The sequence below is a fragment of the Aquila chrysaetos genome, chromosome 18 (assembly GCF_900496995.4).
Source record: "Aquila chrysaetos chrysaetos chromosome 18, bAquChr1.4, whole genome shotgun sequence".
Taxonomy (NCBI): Eukaryota; Metazoa; Chordata; class Aves; order Accipitriformes; family Accipitridae; genus Aquila; species Aquila chrysaetos.
Genome location: NC_044021.1, coordinates 25,997,862 through 26,017,055, shown reverse-complemented (window position 1 = coordinate 26,017,055; position 19,194 = coordinate 25,997,862). Strand labels below are relative to the sequence as shown.

Below are 19,194 nucleotides of genomic sequence, written 5' to 3'. Positions count from 1 at the left end.
CCAAATCAACTCAAGAGTGTCATATCTGCTTTGCACATGTGTCAACAGCTGTACAAGGGCCTGATGAGAGACAATCATCAGAAAGCACGGGGCAAACAACTGACCTGCCAACATACTAACGTTCTTAGAGCAGTAATTCCACAAACTCTTTGGGCAGCCTTTGCAGTGCTGCACCACCCTCCCAGCTATCATGTTTGAGCATGTTCAAAGCTGCTGGACTTCAGAACTCACATGCCTCCTTCAGTGGCTTCTGTAGATCCAGGATGTTTCACACTTCATACCCTTCTGAACCATCAGTACAAGATGTATCCAATTAAACAGAGGTGCAAAACAGATCACGCTGTGACATATTATTTGTTACAGTTCTGGTTTGTTATTTTGTCACTGCATGATACATCAAGCTATAGTCAATTGTTTTTCTCTTTTGTTGCTTCTTTATTACAATGTTTTATTTACCTTTCTAACAAAGATGTTTTATTTTAGGGCATTCCTGGTAAAAATGGGTTACCCGTAAGTACTCTTTTATACATATTTTGGTTAAGTGAAGAAAAAAACCCCAACAACATTTTTTATCAGAGACTCAGCTACATTGAAGCTTAAGCAGCAAAGTGCTTTCTCTGTGTGCTCTCTTTCGAATGCAGCTCTGGTGCTCTAGTTGACTTCCTCAGGTTGCCAAGAGAGGAGGATACAGGTTTCTAAGAGAAATTTATGATTTCCCAGCTGCAAAGAAAGTAAGAGGCATGGCATGCCATAAGCAGCTGTACAAGGAGTCCAGCTCTGGTGAGGCTGGCTTTTTTGTAGAGAGGAACTTCAAAAAGAGGACATACTTGGACCCAGACCTCTTCCAGGGAAAAACAAAGTGCTTCATTGACCCTTCATAAGACACATGCCACCGTGTTGCCTGCTCCTAAACTCAGCTGCTATTAACTTTCCAGATGTACCTCTCACCCCTCAACTCTTGCGCAGTAATTCAACAGCACCTTCAGCTTCATCCTTCCTGCTTTCCCTCCTCTGTGTTCCTCTATTTTACCCTCTCTTGTGTCACATTTGCTGTCATCTTCCTGTATTGTTCCTTCCTCCCTTCTTCAGATGACTCCCATCTGTAGGTCAGTTCACCACGAGCCGCTGACAGATTGCATATACATCCTCCGTGGTGAAGTATTGCCCAGCGATGCACATAATAACAAATCCCTAGCTGTCATATTCCACAAGTGTCTCAGCTGCTGTTGCGTATCTGTCTTCTGTTGATGCTTTACTACCTGGCTTCTTTGTTTCTTTATTATCTGTTGCTGCCACTTTGTGCATCTTTCCCCTCTCGAAGACCTTCCTACCCAGAGGCTGTCATCACCACCATGCCTGCTCCTCCTTTTGTATCCTGCCATGCACCACTATGAGCTTCCTGTCCGTTCCTGACCCCTGCAAGTCAACCTCAAATGAAACTGGTATGTGTTAAGATATTAAAAAAATAATTCAGTAGTCATTCATGGGATGCATTATTCAGGTCCTGCATGAATGCTGCCTGCATACATTAGTATGTTCAGAGAAATGTAGCTGGTTTTGCAAATATTTAGCCTCAACTCAGATTATGTGTCATTAGGGTGTTTACCGGCAAGAGGTTTACACTTTCTGTATTAACAGAAGTCTGACTTCTGTTCTAGCAGAACATTTTCAAAGAAATTCTATGAAATCAAAATAATGGGGAAATGTCTTATAGAAAATTCTTCAACTGTAATTCAAATGCTTCAAAAGCAATTGTTTTGTCCTTGTAAACAAACCCTTGTAAAACAATCCAATATCCTATCATAGGCATTTTGTTATATCTTCTGAAATGAACTATTGTCCTTTATTTTTTATAGATACTCTTTTGTCCATGTGCAGCTGGGTTCCGATCTTGCATACACCTATGCAACTTTACTATTGGATTGATGGGGCTTCACTCAGCAATAAAATTAATATGCACTAGATTTATATTGGCCATGTGTTTGCCACTTTTCTATAAACTTGATACCAGTTACTCTACAGGAAAAATAATAATAGGAGAAAAAAACCTTTCAGTCTTACAGATACCTTTTTTCTCCATGATGTGTTTATATACCCCGTCTTTAAAATTAGTACAGCCCTAAAACTTGAGCACTACAGTCCATAATCACAGCTGTCCACCTTCCCAAAATGCCATTAGGGAAAACAGAATTTATTTGCCTTCTGAATTTTTTTTCCAGTGTCCTAACTGAATTCATAAATAACACCACTCCATAATAGCACTGACTTTAAAGCTGGTGGGAGTTCTTTCTAGCCAATGATCCAGCCTCCATAGGAAGAGCATATGCGTGTTATGTATAGATAAGATGAACATATATAGAAAGGTTATTTGGGATTAATTTGACTGGTAAAGTTTAGAATGGAAAATGGGGTGAAATGCTATGTAGTACCACACATCCCTGTCAGACACATGTCCTCAGGAAGCATCCTACTTGGTAGGAACTGAATATATTCAAGTGGGTCAAGGCAAAAAGGATTTCAGTACAAGGTGGGAACAGGCTACTGCCAGTGGTATGATTTGGTGCAGTCAGGGCAACAGTTTGCAGTAGTGTGTTGCAAATATATCTCACTGTTCTATGTTGACTATCACTTCTGTATGAAATTAAAAGTAGATTTCTTCCAAGTGTCCGTTTTCTCATAGTTTGAAAGTTGTTAGGGAAGAGGCAGAATTCTAGCCTGGAATTTACCTGCTGTAAGCATATTCAGCAACTTTGGAATAAATGAAGACTTTCTTATCTCTAGATAAGTAAATGGCTAAGACACAGAAAATTTGAAGAGGACTTTTCAGACAGCTGTCACTATTTGTTCTAGTGGAACATTATAGTTTTCAAAATATTTGTCATCAGTGCTGTGTGGTCCAGTTGGCATCCTGTCAAATCCAAATGCAGCCTGCCAAGTGTTTCCATCTGTATCCCCCAAACAGGTTTCACTGCCACTTTGTTGTGGGCAGAGTAGATGTGAGAGGCACATTTTGTGCACTGCCAACTGCATAGAGGTGTAAGTCCCATATCTCCTCCCACTGCACAAACCAAGAGTTAGAATCTAGCACCCTTACATCCAGTCTCTGCTGCTAAGCGTACAGCCAGTTTAACCTGCATAAAAGATAATGTCTAATTAAAAAATTTATTTCCTTTTAGGGTAAAAATGGACGTCAGGGGTTACCGGGACTGAAAGGAAAAGCAGGCCTAAAAGGTGAAAAGGTATGTGTCCTGTAAATAACTAACAATCAAACAGATACCATTTATGCTTGGACATGTGTTAATTTGGTACACTCTGAGAGAAAAAATAATAATAATAGGGAATCACAGGAAGAATTTAAACATCCTGCTGTTCACCCATGAATCTGCATGAAGGGCAACCATAACAGAATCATAAGGATTTTTCAAGAATATGAATAAACTTCAGCAGTAGAAAAAGCTGGGCTTTCACAAGAGAGCTAAGGAAGAGATACTTAACATTTAATAAAGAAAAGGCAGTTGTTATATATAACAATATTGTTTTATATATATATATATAAAATATTGTGCAACTGATTCCACCAGCTAAGTGATTTAACAGAGGCAGTATAATTATGTTACCCTTATGAAATTAACATAATTGAAATATGAGTTAAACCATCTTAAGTAACAACTTGTATCACTTCTGAGCTGAAGTGAGCTATAATGGATTAATCTATCATTAAAGCACATGTTGTACATAAAATTGGCATTCAGCCAGTTACTCCAAGTGCCTAATTAATAATCTGTTTCATCTGTTTACCAAAACAATTCAGGCTTCATAAATTCACGAATGTAACCCATATAAAGCTCATGTATTCAGATTCAATTTGAAAGGGTCCAGAATAATTTCAAAGGCAAAATTAATCTCCAGCACAGGTATCGGGTCACGAGACAGCGTGGCAACCCCCCATCTCTCTGTCCAGCTGAACAGTCTGTCTGTTGTAATGGGAAGATACGTTGGGCAAAGGCTTATAATAAACTGAAGAGAAGTGAGGGCATGTCAGGCGGTTAGGAAGCATCTCAGGTACGACATGATGGGGGACACTTTTCCACTCCCCTGGTGAAAGCAGCATGTCTGGGACCCATCTCAGGTACATGTTCACAAAAGCAGGCAGCATGGGAGACAAACAGGAGGACATGGGAATCCATGCACAGTTACAGGGCTATCCCCTCTCTGAGGTTACAGAGACATGGTGGGATAGCTCACAACCAGCATGTTACAGTGTATGGATACAGGCTCTTCAGGAAAGGCAGGCTGGGAAGGCAGATTATCAGTAAGACGTTGAATCAGTTGGCAACAGGCATTACAGGCGCTCTGTACAGGCATTTCACAGCCTCGTTTCTGAACCTCTGAGCAGTCTCAGATCAGCAAAGGGCAGTTTGATGGACTTGCTGAGCCAGGAGTCTCTTTCTCTCCACTTTGTCTCTCTATTCCTCCCCACTCTTTACCTTATCCCCAACCCCGGACTGCACTGGCAGAGTTTAGCAGCAGAAATCAGAAGGCTGTAGACTGCAGGGAAAAAATTAATGAGAAGTAAATTCCAGATTAAGGACTGTGGTATTTGTGGAGGACTTTGACAGGGTGCTACTGTCCTGGTTTCAGCTGGGATAGAGTTAATTTTCTTTCTAGTAGCTGGTATAGTGTTATGTTTTGGGTTTAGCATGAGAAGAATATTGATAACACACTGATGCTTTCAGTTGTTGCCAAGTAGCGTTTAGACCAAGTCAAGGATTTTTCAGCTTCTCATGCCCAGCCAGCGAGAAGGCTGGAGGGGCACAAGAAGTTGGGAGGGGACACAGCCAGGACAGCTGACCCAAACTGGCCAGAGGGATATTCGATACCATGTGACATCATGCCCACTATATAAACTGGGGGGAGTTGGCCGGGGGCGGGGATCACTGCTCAGGAACTAACTGGGCATCAGTCAGCAAGTGGTGAGCAATTGCACTGCGCATCACTTGTTTTGTATATTCCAGTCCTTGTATTAGTATTGTCATTTTATTATTGTTATTATTATCATTATTAGTGTCTTCCTTTCTGTTCTATTAGACTGTTCTTATCTCAACCCACGAGTTTTACCTTTTTCCTTCCGATTCTCTCCCCCATCCCACTGGGCGGGAGGGAAGTGAGTGAGCGGCTGCGTGGTGCTTAGTTGCTGGCTGGGGTTAAACCATGACAGCTATTTACATCTCTGTCAATGCTAAAACCTGCTGCATGGATCACAGAATCCCAGAATCACTGAGGTGGGAAGGCCTCTCTGGAGATTGTCTAGTCCAGCACCCCTGCTCAAAGCAGAGGCAGCTAGAGCAAATTGCCCAGCACTGTATCCAGTTTGGTTTTAATATCTCCAAGGATAGAGATTCCACAACTTCTCTGGGTAACCTGTTTGAGTGTTTGATCACCCTTAGAGTAAAAAAAGGGAGGTTGTACATTTAAATGGAATTTCTTATTTTTCAATTTATGCCCATTCCCTCTTGTTCTTTCTCTGGATACCACTGAGAAGAGTCTGGCTCAGTATTCTTCATTCCCACCAATCACATATATATGCACATTGAGAAGATCCCCCCCAAGTCGTCTTTTCTCTAGGCTAAATAGTTTAATCTCTCTCAGCCTCCCCTCATAAGTCAGAAGCTCCAGTCCTTCTGTTGTCTTTGTGGCCTTTAACTGGGCTCACTCCAGTATGTCCCTATATTTCTTGTACTGGGGAGCCCAAACCTGGACACAGTACTTGAGATGAGTAGAGCAGAAGGATAACCTCCCTCAACCTGCTGGAAATGCAGCAATTGGTGCATGGCATCATCTAAGTGTTCTGCAGTTCAGACACTGAAAGAAGTGATTACGATACCATGAAGGGCTGCAATGCCATTAATCTCACCTGAAAAATATTACAGTAGTTCTAGATACATTTTAACAGTAACATGCTCTAAGTAGTGTGGCATAACTCATTGTGCTATTAGAGTACAAGATAGACTAGGGTAAGGTTTCCAAAGCTAGAAGGAGTAACATGCACAGATTTATGGCAGTCATGTACCTAAAACTGTCCCTACTCTAACGGGTTCCTCAAAATGACTACTGAGTTTGTAAGTGGATGTCACTGCTATGACTTATGTGGCATTCAATACTATAAGCTGTAAGGTAAATACCACAACACTTTATGATGGCATTATGAGACGATTTTTTTCTTCCTTTCTGAATAACCTCTGTCATATTTTCATGTCATGCCAAAATGTGTAACCAATACAATCACTTTCCAAAAGAGATGGATTTTCTACAGCATTTCCCAGCCAGTTCAGTGCTTCTAAGATAAATCACACAAACACCATATACAGTTTCTAGGTTTTACTAATAATAACAATTATATATATAATATTAGTAATTATTCATATATCTTGGTATAACTCAAAGGCAAAGTATAGTTCAAGGAAAAATATTCTGTGACAAATGAGAAGTTCTTTTTAAGATCTTCTTAACAAGATCTTGAGTGATGAACAATAGACGTTAGGAATTAATGTCATGGTAGTTGCCCATTTTGGACAACACTGTATCCAGAGAACAGCACTTCACCGTATTGTGGGAGCGGCAGACTGATTTTGCCCCAGGAGCTATGTGGACTCAAGAGCCTGCCAACTCGCCATTCCCTGGCATGAGTGGAGTGCATGGCAGGGTGAAACAATGGCTGTTCTGCTCTTGGAGAGCCATCACTGGGACAGTGATATGCAGGAATAGTACCTCCTCCTAAGGTTGATAACATGTGGTACAGCAGTCTCTGAGAAAAAGGTACCATCCTGCATAGCCCCACTGGTGGCAGGGATTTGTGCTTTCTTTTGAGCTGGCACTGGTCTCAGACACTTTGTGTCTTGGAATATTGGTCAATCCTTCATGACATATCTACACACTTGTCAGCTGTTCCATGACTTTTGCCTAACCTCTTGAGCAGGAGTAGAATCTCTGGACGTAGCCCAGGACTTACACAGGTGTCTGTAGCCCATGAGTCTCTATAACCCTCCCTCCCCATTTGGCTAATTCTCTACATTCTTCTTTCCTGATACAGAGCTGATGCAGATAGTGCCTTCCCTCTCTATGGACACTTGCCAGGAGCCATCTTTGGTTCTTCTGCACTGTGGAACTACTATAGCCCCTCTAGCAAAGGCTCAGTTTCCCCTATGGTGTTTGTTAATCACATAGTGAAAAAGCTGAAAAAAATGGCCTAAACATCATTTGACAATAAGCTTCACAAGTTTCCTGCAAATCTGCTTTAGTCATTCTTGTGACCAGAGTCATTTCCAGGATGCTTGGTACTGACGTAAATAATTCATGTTAGTAAGCCATAAAATCAGTCAGACTGCTTTTAATGAAAACAAAGTGAATGGAAAAGATTTCAAGGTTATAGTTGTTTACATTTCTTCTACTTATAAGCAAAGTGTAAATTAGCAAAAGAAGCTTTATTTTGCAGTTGCTGCAGCTGCAACTATTGTTAGGTAACGATTTTGATCTCCAGCAACACTTGCTACATCTCCACTGCCAAATGAAACAGGCCCGGGAACTGGCTGAATAGCTGATGGTTCAGACTTGCAAGTGTGGTCCCTGACAATGGTTTGGCCCATGTCAAATAGTCAATCAAATAGACCTCTCTCAGATAATGTCAAATAGACCTCTCTCAGATAATGCCTCAGCGTAATGCTCAGGGGTAGCATCAGTTGTTAACTCTTCCCAATATGCTGCAAGAAGAGACTGTGCATAGGTTGGCTCTGTTCATTCTACGTGCTCCCCAAGGGCTATCCCATCAGGCTTTTTACTTTCAAATACTCATCATGCTGATGGGTTGCAGTATAGTTCTCATGTTAATTCATGAAAGTTGCACAAAAAAAACATACTCAAAACATTAGCTTTGAATATATAGGGCTAAAAGGAGGCCCAGGGCCAAGTACCTAAGTGCTGTGAACACAGCCAGTCTGTTCTACGTTATCTCAGGGCCAAAGAATGATTCCCAGCCTTATTTTATTGATTAGAGTAGACATCAGAAGGAGAACATTTTGGCAGGAGGAGAAGCACCTTAGCCATAGTGAGCTAAGGTTATATCTGGAAGCAAAAGACTCCTGTAGTCCATTCCTGATTACTTATATGGCTGCTTTACTGAAGACATCTTAAGCTTTGTTTTCCATTTTTAAAATTGGGCTAATATTTTCAAGGGATACTTGAAAGAGGCATTGTGAAGATAAGTTAACAAATAGATGCTAAAAGTCCTAACAATATGTTCAGAAGCACTAAGGAACACTGACAGCTTCATATGCAGAGCTTTTTCTCGGCAATACTTTAACCAGACCCAATTCCTGCAGCAGAAAGAAGGACAAACAAGAAGACACTGCTCTGATCCTCTTTTAGACATGTAAATATAGTTGTCCAGAAAATTATTTCATTATCGCAGTCAGTGTGATTTCCTAGGACCTGATATGTCGGTAGGGTGAGCAAAGCTTAAGGAATTGATCTGTCCACACACAAAAAAAATTCAAACCAGTTATGCTCTCTAAAGGCAGACAGCACTTTTTCAGCATAATAGTATTTAAATTTGAGGAACAGTAGCAGGATCCACCTCCCTGTTTCTGGTTCTTCTCCACTGAAAATGGAAAGCTGGCAATGAATGGGGTGTTACATGTCAGTGGAGAGTGGGGAGCTGGCTGTCACTTTTTTACTGTGGTCTTTGCTCAGTGCAGAGATACAGCCATGAGATGCTCCTTGGGAATGGATGCAATTAGGCTTCCTAGACATGACTGTGATCCAAATGTGAGAGCTGGCAGTTTTTTTCTTCCTTGTAGTACGCACAAAGTGGAAGAAATTGCATGAAAACAAGCACAAACCACTGACAGGAGCTAACGTAATAATCACTGAAAAAAAGTAAAGGATATGTTAAAATGAATGAAGCGTATCTGTAAATTAACCTGCTGGCAGACAGTGAAAATAGCCCCAACTTAATTAAATACATTCTCTGTGAATATGACTGAAGTATCACTATAGGAACCATTTGACAAAGCCACAGGGAACAAAGAAATGAATGAATACATTTATCTAATGAATTCTCAAGCAAAAAGAACAAGTGACCAAGAGGCAGGTAAAATTCAGTATTTCCTGCTATGCGACTGAATATATGAATTTAGACAACATAATTAAAATGCTTATAAGCCCAGATAACAAATTGGCGGGTTGGAGGGTAAAGCATAGATCAGTAGAGGCTGGCTAACGGTGTCAGTTATGCCTCTGTGACTTCTACCCCTTGAAGAAAGCTCAGTGCAACCAGTCTGGGTTCTCTCCTCCTGGTGCAAGGTGGGAAGGAGGTCACACCTTGCAGCTCTGCAGCGTCAGGATGGATGGGTAGGAATCTGTGCTACGTGAAAGCATTGGTAGAGGGAAGGTTGAGCTTTTCACTCCCAACGGTGAAAGAAGCTCTGGGATATGAGCAGTTGCATTGCTCTTTCTTCCCCTCTAAATGTACGTCTGTCCTGAAATCAAGATCACCATGTAGGAAGGAAGAGTGTCCAAAATGCACATCGAGGAACTCCTCAGAATGGTGAACTGTGGTTATTGAATGCCAAAGGCAAGAAATGTGAGACAGCCAGGGAGGGAGAGGAGGACACTGTTATTTTCTCCTGGCATTCCCTCTGTCAGATGTATCAGGTAAAAAGCAAGTGGGATCAATCACTTTTAAAGGTATACAAGACTTCAGAAAATGAAATTAGATGAGTGCCAGTCATTTGATGAAAACAACATACATGTTAAGCATCATAATGTTTTGGTCTGCCAGTTACTTATGATTCTATTGGCCCCATTTTAGGGCATGCTGAGGCACATCCTTCTCCTAAAAGAGCTTAAAACACAAAGGCCAAATCCTGCTTCGTGAATTCTCCAGAAAAAGGCATATAGATAGTTGAGAATGAGAAGATACCTTATAAAAGGCTTCCAACTTAAGATTTAAAAAGCTGAGGCAGAACCTCAACTCTTGACTTGCATGAAAAATGCTGAAGTCAAGCAGAAAATGTAATAAAAGTCGTAAATATCTTAAGCAGAAGCACTTCAAACTAACCTCAGCAAAATATCAGAGATGATGTAAGAAAGCCAAAGAGGAGGAGATGGTAGTAATTATGAGAGAAAATGACACAGTTCTGAACAGGCCCTTTCATTGTGTTGGCAGTAGATAAAGGTCAACACATAGAAGAATAATCATGACATGGTGGTATTGGAAAAAACATTACAGATGGTAGCAATAAAATGAAGACATTTGCTTACTGAAGAAATTTACTAATTGAGTACCGTGGTGTGATCACACTTTCTACTTGTTTATTGAGGGGAGGAGTATATAATGTAACCTAAAAATGCAGGATCCACAGTAAAACATTATTCTGACAAGAAATAAACACAGTCTAATGCTGCTAATGCTGCTTGTACATTTGCAAATTCATTGCAGAAGTTAGAAAGGGGAAAGTCCTTTCTTCCTTTGCCAGTGCAAAGATCGTGTTTCTTGGGAGCTTGTCTTCAGAATGAACAGAGTTCAACTCTGCTCATAGCATCAAAGCGGACACTTGTGTTGTTTCTTGCGACTAGAAATCCACACAGATTGCAGCTAGTGCTGAAAAACCCTGCTCTGCATTTATATGATTAAATCCTTGCTGATTTATCTTCACTTCTGTTTCAGGGTGAGCCTGGTGAGGGATTGCCAGGACCCCCTGGACTACCAGGACCCGCAGGACCGTCTGCTCCTTCCAGAGGATTAGTGAGTATTTTGGGCTCTCTGTCAATGAGCTCGGCTTGCCATAGAGGAATCCAGAACTAAATAGGAGGTTTCCTCTGGGAAAGTAGCCTGACTGCCACAGAGATAATCATGTTTTCTAAAACACTCGTGCAGAAATTCAAATAAATGTCTGGCTAAAGCGTGTTAGTACAGTAATCTACATAAACACCCAGTATTCACATTTTAAGAAGCCAGACGATGTGTGTGCTCTCCTGTACAAAAGCAATAATATATGGGAGAATAAGAAACAAAAATTTCCTCAAAAATGCATTATAAGCCTGAATTATTCATTTCTTCCTGCTACTGAACACAGAAATTGTTTGACAATCACTTACATTTGCTGTCATTAAATACTACAACACATACCAGCATCGTGACAGTGTTCATATTTTGAATGCTCAGTACTCAGGCAATGTTAAAGAATATGTTTCAGATTCATCTCCTGCACTTGGACCTTTCCCACTGTTTCCATGAGGATACATGTGTATGCAGCTGAAGAAGGAATCTGGCCTGAATTTTCAATTCACGGTGTGGGAGCTGATTTTACACGTAGACACAGCCTACCACTGGCTACCAGTGGAAGTCCTGTGGTGGACTTTTAAACAAAACTATCTGTCACACTGAGTATTGTGAGTATTTAACAAGATGGATTATGTGCTCCCCTCATCTAGGATCTGCTAAATTATACCAATCAGTTTCTGTAAGCATAAAAATAGAGTAACAGTGTTGTGAAGGGCTGCACTGTTTAGCCTCCGCTGATACTGACTTCAAGAGACCAGCAAGGCAGCTCCAGAGCATTAGGACAAAGTGCTCCAGTCCAACAGCTTTTCTCACCCAAAGGCCACTTCTCTCAATGTAGCAGTGAACACCAGGTCCTGCACCGCCTTTACTTTTGGGTTATCTGTGGTAGCAAGTTTCAAGGCCTTTTATTCTGGAGTGAACTGAAAGAAGTCTCAGTGCAGCCACGGAATGCATCCCTGACTCCTGGGCTTCTGAAACATTAGCTTTGGTACTATTATAGCTGATTCAAGTACGAATTCCCTCTGTACTTTGGGCTGTAGTTTACAAAGCATACACAGCTATGAAACTCATCAAGGACTTGCAATGGGAATCTGTAGTTAATTTATTTTTATATGAGTTGACATTATTTCATTTTAAATGTGGTAGAACTCACACATGTAGAAAAGTCATATTTCAACTGCCAAGCTTGTTTGTTGCACATCTTGGTTTATTCCTTTTAATTTTTAAAATTATGAGTTCTATAAAACTTTCATAGCAAGTTCTATAATTTAAAAAAATGAATAACTGGACTTCATTTCGCTTTGCGAGATATACTATGCAGACAAATCATGGCAAATTTTCCATGAAAAAATACTTTTTTTTCTTTAAAAGTTTTAAAAAATTCTTTGACAGTATGTATGCTGACTGTAGTTTGCACTATAGGTTTCATAATATAGGAAGATGGTTTGAGGCTGAAGAAGCTTGAATCTATGAAATTGTCTTATAGATGAGTACAGCTAGATTGCGATGCTAAAACCAAACTCTTTCTAACAAAATATTTTAGAAAATGCTTTAGTATATTAGTTTCCCTTTATAAAATGCCTCTTTGGATTCCAGTTGTAGGAATCTCAGAATCTGGCTTTTGAACTAAGAGGCACATTCTAGGAAACAGTGGCTAGTTGTTAGGTATGTATTTTAGGATATTCTTAATGTTGACAGGTATCTTTCCAAAGTTAAAGTTTGTCTGAGATACTGCTTCATCTTCAGTTTGCTTAAACAGTCATGTGGCATGTGTGTCCTGCAGGATTGTTATCACTGTACTCATAGAGCATCTGCAGGTAAATACAGAGCTGAGTGTCTACAAAATAAAATGGTATGAAACCCCAGAAACATGGCTGAAATGTTTTTGTTGTATTATAACTTATTTCACCAGTGACAGTGCTGCAAGGATATTGACTATAACTGTATTTGCAGTAATTGGCAAGTGATGTTTTCATTTGTTGTCTTTAGAAGCAGTATTTTAAAATGGAATTCTCCTCATTTCAGAATAGACTGGAAACTGAAGAATCTGGCTCTGGAGACATTGATGGAGAGTCCGAGATTTTAAGAGTAAGTATATATTGGTGTTTATTTCTCATTAGCATGATAAAGAACTTTACTATCCAGACTGTAGAAGGTCCATTTTCATTGACAGTGATACAATTTCACAATGCAAATTGTGTACATGCTTAATTCACAGCATCCAGAAATGCTTTGTAGGGGACACTGGGGGTTTCATTTCAAGATCTGAAAAGGTCTAAGTGTATGTGAGAGGGGAAGAAGTGTGAGAGAGAGGACAACAAAGAAATAATGGCAGGAGGACTTTTTAAAATGAGAAAATCCTTTTAATCTGATTCAGAGAACACAGTAAAAAGGAGAGAGATGGGAATGATACTATTCTTTGCTTTTTCAAATTTGGAGTACCTGTTCTAAAAAATAAGTATGTCTGTATGAAATACTTTATACTGCAACTTCCACTGTTGATCCATTTTGATGGTCTTTTGAACTTCCCTGTATCCTTGCCTTTGTGAAGAATTGCAACACTGTCACATCAAGGCAGAGAGAGATGCTTTGGCTTAGTGAATGTTAATAAGTCTTCGATGCACATGTTCCTGAGTGAGGTTCTCTGGGCTGTGTGACATGGGAGACCAGACTTCTGCCATGGGGAAGGAGTATTCATGCCAGGCAAACATGAGTCTTGGGCCATTAACGCACACTTGGCCATTGGTTAAACTGGGACAATCAAAGCAGGTGCTGCCTTAGGTGTTCACCTCATCCTTTTCCTGGAGGTGTCTATGTCAGCTTCAGAAAGAGCTTATATGGCTTGTGAATCTACTAAACTACTTAATTTTGCAGACATAATATTCAGGAAAGTCAGCATCCCTTTCAGTTCATTTCAGTAGGCTGTGCTGTAAAATGCAGCTGATTCACCAGCTTTCGGCTGTGCTCGGGATCAGCAGGCTCCAGGAACAGAGCAGAACAGCTGGGATGATGAGTACTGGCTTAACATTTTAGCTTAGTCTGTTACTCTTAGCATTATGTGTCAACAGCCTCAAGTAAGCTTTGTTTTAAGTATTGAATTGGTGCATTGGTCTTGTGCTTTCCCTTCACAGAGAGCTGACATATCTTGAGAGACCATACTCAGATGAGCATGGCTCTGGATTAAAAGTGGGACATCTGGCTTGTTTTTCTTGCTCTGCTTCTGAGCTGTTGAATGGCAAAGGAAACATTTGGAGTGGGGATTTTTTTCTACTTTTTTTTTCTGGACTATTTTTTTCAGAGGAGAGGCTATCTTTCCATACATCCTGCACAGAACAATGTAGCTTTTGGGGGGTAAAATAACATAAATTAGCTAGTACCTGCTGCCAGATCCAGAATTATTTTGTATGTTTTGTTTTGTTCTTGAGCCACTTCTTCACCCTTTATCTCTAGACAGTCAGCCAGATCTACTTTTACCATGTTCATGTTGAAAATCCAAGTAGCAATCTATAACATAGGTATTGCAGTTGCAAATAATGTGGGTTTCCATCCACAGAACCAGTCAGATACATAATGAATCAGGTGATACATTACAGTTAAGGTCAAATATTAGGAAAATGAGAAGCCAAGTGGCTGAAGATGAAGAGGCGTAAATGAGAAGGCTTTTCCTGATCCATCTAGATGGAGTGAGAAATAATCTTTTATGCAGTCTTTGGGATGGAGGGTTTCCACCCTTCGATTAGAAGCCGTTTCATGAATAATACTGCCGCTTTCTGAGGAATGAATTCCCTGGATGCCTGTCTCCTATGAACTCCAGAATGCTATAGCATTGAGGCCTCTGTTTTGCAACACTTCTAGTGATATTTTTCATTCTCTCAGGCTGATTTCTGCCTCAAGACTTCTTCTCTGTTTCTTCTTTCCTCCAAAGTGCTGAATACTTATTCCCAAGGCTCTTCAGGAGGGAGTTGGCCTGTGCTGAAAGTTAATTATCTTGCCTAATTTAGGAGAATAGCCTCTTTAGATGCCCTGTGTAGTTATTGAGATGGGTGAGTGCTTGGAATGGCTCCCTGTAGAAGGCTCTGTTGACTGTACTGAAAATCCAGGGTGACCATCTTCCTAAAAGAATCCTGTAGCTGACCCTAGGTCAGAATTAAAGTGTTCTTGCCTTACAGTGCCATGCCCCAAAATTTCAAACTGTCCATGTTTGCCTGCTAATGCAATCAGTAAAAAGGATGGACTTGCACTTGAGAGAGAATATTTGCAAATGTACTATTTCTCCTAAAGTAACGTATTTAATTTGTTTTATTCAATTTAAATAGATCTTTTTGTGTGAACACAGGATACAACTTTGGAGCAGAGGCCATTTTTACAACACTAAGCTGTAGCACTAAGACAGTCAGGTCTTGACCCTGAGTACAGAATCTCAGTTCTTCAGCAATAACATGAAGAAACACTTTTAAATGAGCAGAGAAAAAAACTACCTACTTCCCTCTGTTCGGTAATCCCTTGATTTAATTTTGGTGAAGTTTCTTGACATTAGGTTGATCATTGGAATACCTCTAAGGTCTTTACTGGGTTACAGGGAGCTGACACAGAGTTTTTTGGTTTTTAACTTCCAGCTTGCTGTTGCATGCCATGAGGTAGCACAATTTAGAGAGCGAGGATGGAGGAGGTCAGTGTGACCCTATACAAGGAGTGGATCTGTGAAACTAAAATTGATTCTTAATGAAGCAGATGGGGGATCGTAGCCCAAGCTGAGAGTTTTGTGAACCTGAACAGTCTGTGCAAGCTTTTCCTGCTCCATGTATACACAAATGAACCTGGCTAGGGCCGTTTCTAACAATGCTGCTGATTTATCCAGGGTCTTCCTGGGCCACCAGGCCCTCCAGGACTGCCTGGTCTTCCAGGAAAGCCAGCACCCGATGCAGGTGTAGGACCTCCTGGGTCACCAGGGGAAGATGGAGCTTCTGGTGAACCAGGCCCTGAAGTGAGTATCCATTTGTGCACAAACGTTAATGTTGTTTCTGTCTTACAACACTAAGTTCTAAGGCTTACGGTCTGTATAATTCTTAATAATTTTGCAGAATATTTTTAATTGAAAAGCTTGGATTTTATGCACATTTTTTACAAAAAAATAACAAAATAAATGTCTAGTTAACCAAGGCACGTTAATCCACAGCAGGATGTACATTTGGCAGGCAGATACTGGTGAATCTGGACCAGAATAAATAAAAAGTAGGGATGCTTTTAACAACACTAAAAAAGGCTAAGGATTATTTTTCCTGTGGTGCTTTCAGGAAAATGAAGTTTGCTAAATAACTTACATAATCTGCAGGAAATTTTTAGCATAAATTGAATTTTCCTCTTTCAGGAACTATCTTCCTTCTTTTTCTTCAGCTTATTCAGAAACACTTATTCCTGTGGACATGTGAAATACAGTTCTACTGTAAAAAAGGTTGCTAAAAGTTTGAGTGTTACCTATATGTTAATAAATCCTCAATGAAGTGTTTCTTCAGTGAAGAAAACCATTTTTTTAACATTAATCAGCTCTGTGAATCCTTTCTGGAACTGTATTTACTAATATGGCTCCCTTATTCCCTATCAACCATCTGCCAGTAGCAGTTGTTCTCAGGACTAGATTTGATCTACACGTTCACGTTACCTTCAAAGTGGGTCACTCTCCTGGTTTTGGCTGGGAAAGAGTTAATTTTCTTTCTAGTAGCTGATATAGTGTTATGTTTTGGGTTTAGCATGAAAAGAATGTTGATAACACACTGATCCTTTCAGTTGCTGCTGAGTAGCATTTAGACTAAGTCAAGGATTTTTCAGCTTCTCATGCCCAGCCAGCAAGAAGGCTGGAGGGGCACAAGAAGTTGAGAGCCAGGACAGCTGACCCAAAGTGGCCAAAGGGGTATTCCATACCATGTGACGACGTGCCCAGTATATAAACTGGGGGGAGTTGGCCAGGGGCGGGGATCACTGCTCAGGAACTAACTGGGCATCTGTCGGCAAATGGTGAGCAATTGCATTGCGCATCACTTGTTTTGTATATTCCAGTCCTTGTATTAGTATTGTCATTTTATTATTGTTATTATTATCATTATTAGTCTCTTCCTTTCTGTTCTGTTAGACTGTTCTTATCTCAACCCACGAGTTTTACCTTTTTCCTTCCGATTCTCTCCCCCATCCCACTGGGCGGGAGGGAAGTGAGTGAGCAGCTGCGTGGTGCTTAGTTGCTGGCTGGGGTTAAACCGTGACAGGCACAACTGCTGTATCTGGCAAGGTGTAAGTAGCATATATCAAGGAAGTCTATTGGTGAGACATGTTAAAGAGGAGATCTCACTGCATCTCAGCTGTGCTGGTTTTTATCAGGAGTTAATACAAAACCTAAAAAGGTGGGTATGGTAAATGTTAAGTGTCTGGCCACCAAGGTGGAAGGCACCATCCTTTGTGCAGAGAGAAATTAAGCACCTGAAAATCTTTAAAATGAGATCCAAGAAGCACGTGCATGGGAAGTCAGTGAAAACCAAGAGCTGAGGATGTATGTACCCTTAATTAGCCAGTAGGGAAACGCTGAGAATAGCCCGAGTTTTATATATGATATCTCACTTAGTGCTGCAAGGAGGTACCTCCATCCAATACGTCAGAGCCCTATCCTGAAAACCAGTCCTTTTCTGTCAGGAGCTGGGTCTCATACTCTCAGGCTACAAGAAAGTGTAAGCATCACAAATTTTTGTTCACCCAAGCTTTAGGCCCTTGCAAGATGTGTGTCCACTCAACACAGGTCAGAAATCAGGGTAATTTTTGGACTTCAAAGTTTCTGAGTGTTCCTTCTTGGAATAAATTGTATCCCTATGAACCTCACTAAATTAAAGCTGTGATAAACAGAGTGCAGAAGATGTAGCACCTGTACACAGACTATTATTTTGCTGAGCTACACACAGTTTCAGCATTTGCTGCACTCACGTGCTTTGGCTGTGTTCTGAGTATTTGCTTGGTTATGAACTGAAGTGTCCTTTTGTTTTACAATTTTACAGGTGATTGATAAGGCAGTTAGTGGTTCTGGCCTGGTAATGAGATATTTCACTAAGGTGAAATTACCTGGTCCCACAGAAGTAGGCTCAAAAAGCAGTATTTTTCACCCAGGCTTTTCACTGACATGTTTCAGAAAAGGCCTGTCTGTGTACGCAAAGGAGCTGTGACAACCATAATAGCAGTTGGAGTCCAGATCCTTAAAAATGTGTCACTGACTTAAATTTGAAAATAAATATCAAACATTTATTAAATTAGTATATTGTAAACATTGTCTTTTCTTCTGTTATTCTTTGCTTTCTAGAAATTAACAATGGATTTTTCAATGGTTTTATGCAGTAACTGTGGTAAGATTGTGTTCTGCATTCTCGATGGTTGGTTCTCAGTGCTATTTACAGTGTTAGCCTCTGATCCAGCAACAAGATGCACTCAGGACATGTTTGTCCTGCAGTTACAGTAGCATAGGCCAGTTCTTGTAGACTCCGGGTAAGCATGGAAATAGTCAACGTTACTCATGCAGCAGCGTGGAGCTCAGAGCCTGCCAGCCACAAAACCGACAAGGCTGCCCTGCACTGAACTTCATGCTGCTACAGCAAGAGTGGCAACCTGCACAGGCTAATTTAATGCACTCCTGACATATCCTGCAAGGAAAAGCCTTACATGTGCCTGGAGCTCCAGTGGTTTCTATCTCATTAAACATATCTAAGCTGTAGGGCCTCGGTGTACTTCTGTGTTTTAGATTGCTGACCTTGTCATATCCTGACAGCGTAAAGGGATAGGGCCCAGCTATCTGCAATGCATTTCCACCCACATCCTTGGTTTCCTTGCAAGAAAATTCTGATGACTGGGAAGGAAAGAAGTGTCTGGTCTAGAGGATGTAGAGAGCAGGACAAAAGGATGTATCGAGAGCACACTTGCCCTACTACTTGTTAGGAAACTTGCCATTAACAACCCAAGGGCTATGATAGCAGGAAATCATTTTTCATTCTTTCCTATTCTTAATTACTCTAATCAAGGAATTAAAGCCTGAAGAGCCCATGGTTTACTTGAAAAGAGCTGTAGGTGGACTGACAGCAGCTCTCCAGTGTCCTGCACAGTGGCCACACTCCTAGCATGCCTTCCCCATGCTCTGCTTATGCTGCTGTACACACAGCCTGTTGGTCCTTCCTGGATGTTTTCTGCATTGATTGCAAAGGGGAAAAATTTCCACGACCCAGCCAGTCGTCTTCAAACTCCTTTACAATATGCCAGACCCTCCCTCCCTGGCAGTGAAAGAAGAAGGAGATGAGAAGCTCACCCATGAACACAGACCAGACCAGCACTGG

The 19,194-nt window shown here is 40.8% G+C and overlaps 1 protein-coding gene across 6 annotated transcripts in view; it reads left to right on the top strand.

Annotated features, from left to right (window-relative positions):
* LOC115353022 (collagen alpha-1(XV) chain-like) overlaps positions 1-19,194 on the top strand; it is a 161,280-nt gene that overhangs the window by 73,355 nt on the left and 68,731 nt on the right. For 5 of the 6 annotated variants that reach the window (XM_030041939.1, XM_030041934.1, XM_030041938.1 and 2 more), the window contains 5 exons: positions 484-510; positions 3,177-3,239; positions 10,724-10,801; positions 12,866-12,928; positions 15,699-15,824. In XM_030041939.1, the coding sequence (XP_029897799.1) occupies positions 484-510; positions 3,177-3,239; positions 10,724-10,801; positions 12,866-12,928; positions 15,699-15,824 (357 nt within the window). The remainder of the gene's footprint in view (positions 1-483; positions 511-3,176; positions 3,240-10,723; positions 10,802-12,865; positions 12,929-15,698; positions 15,825-19,194) is intronic. The other variant, XM_030041937.1, reaches the window with a different exon arrangement.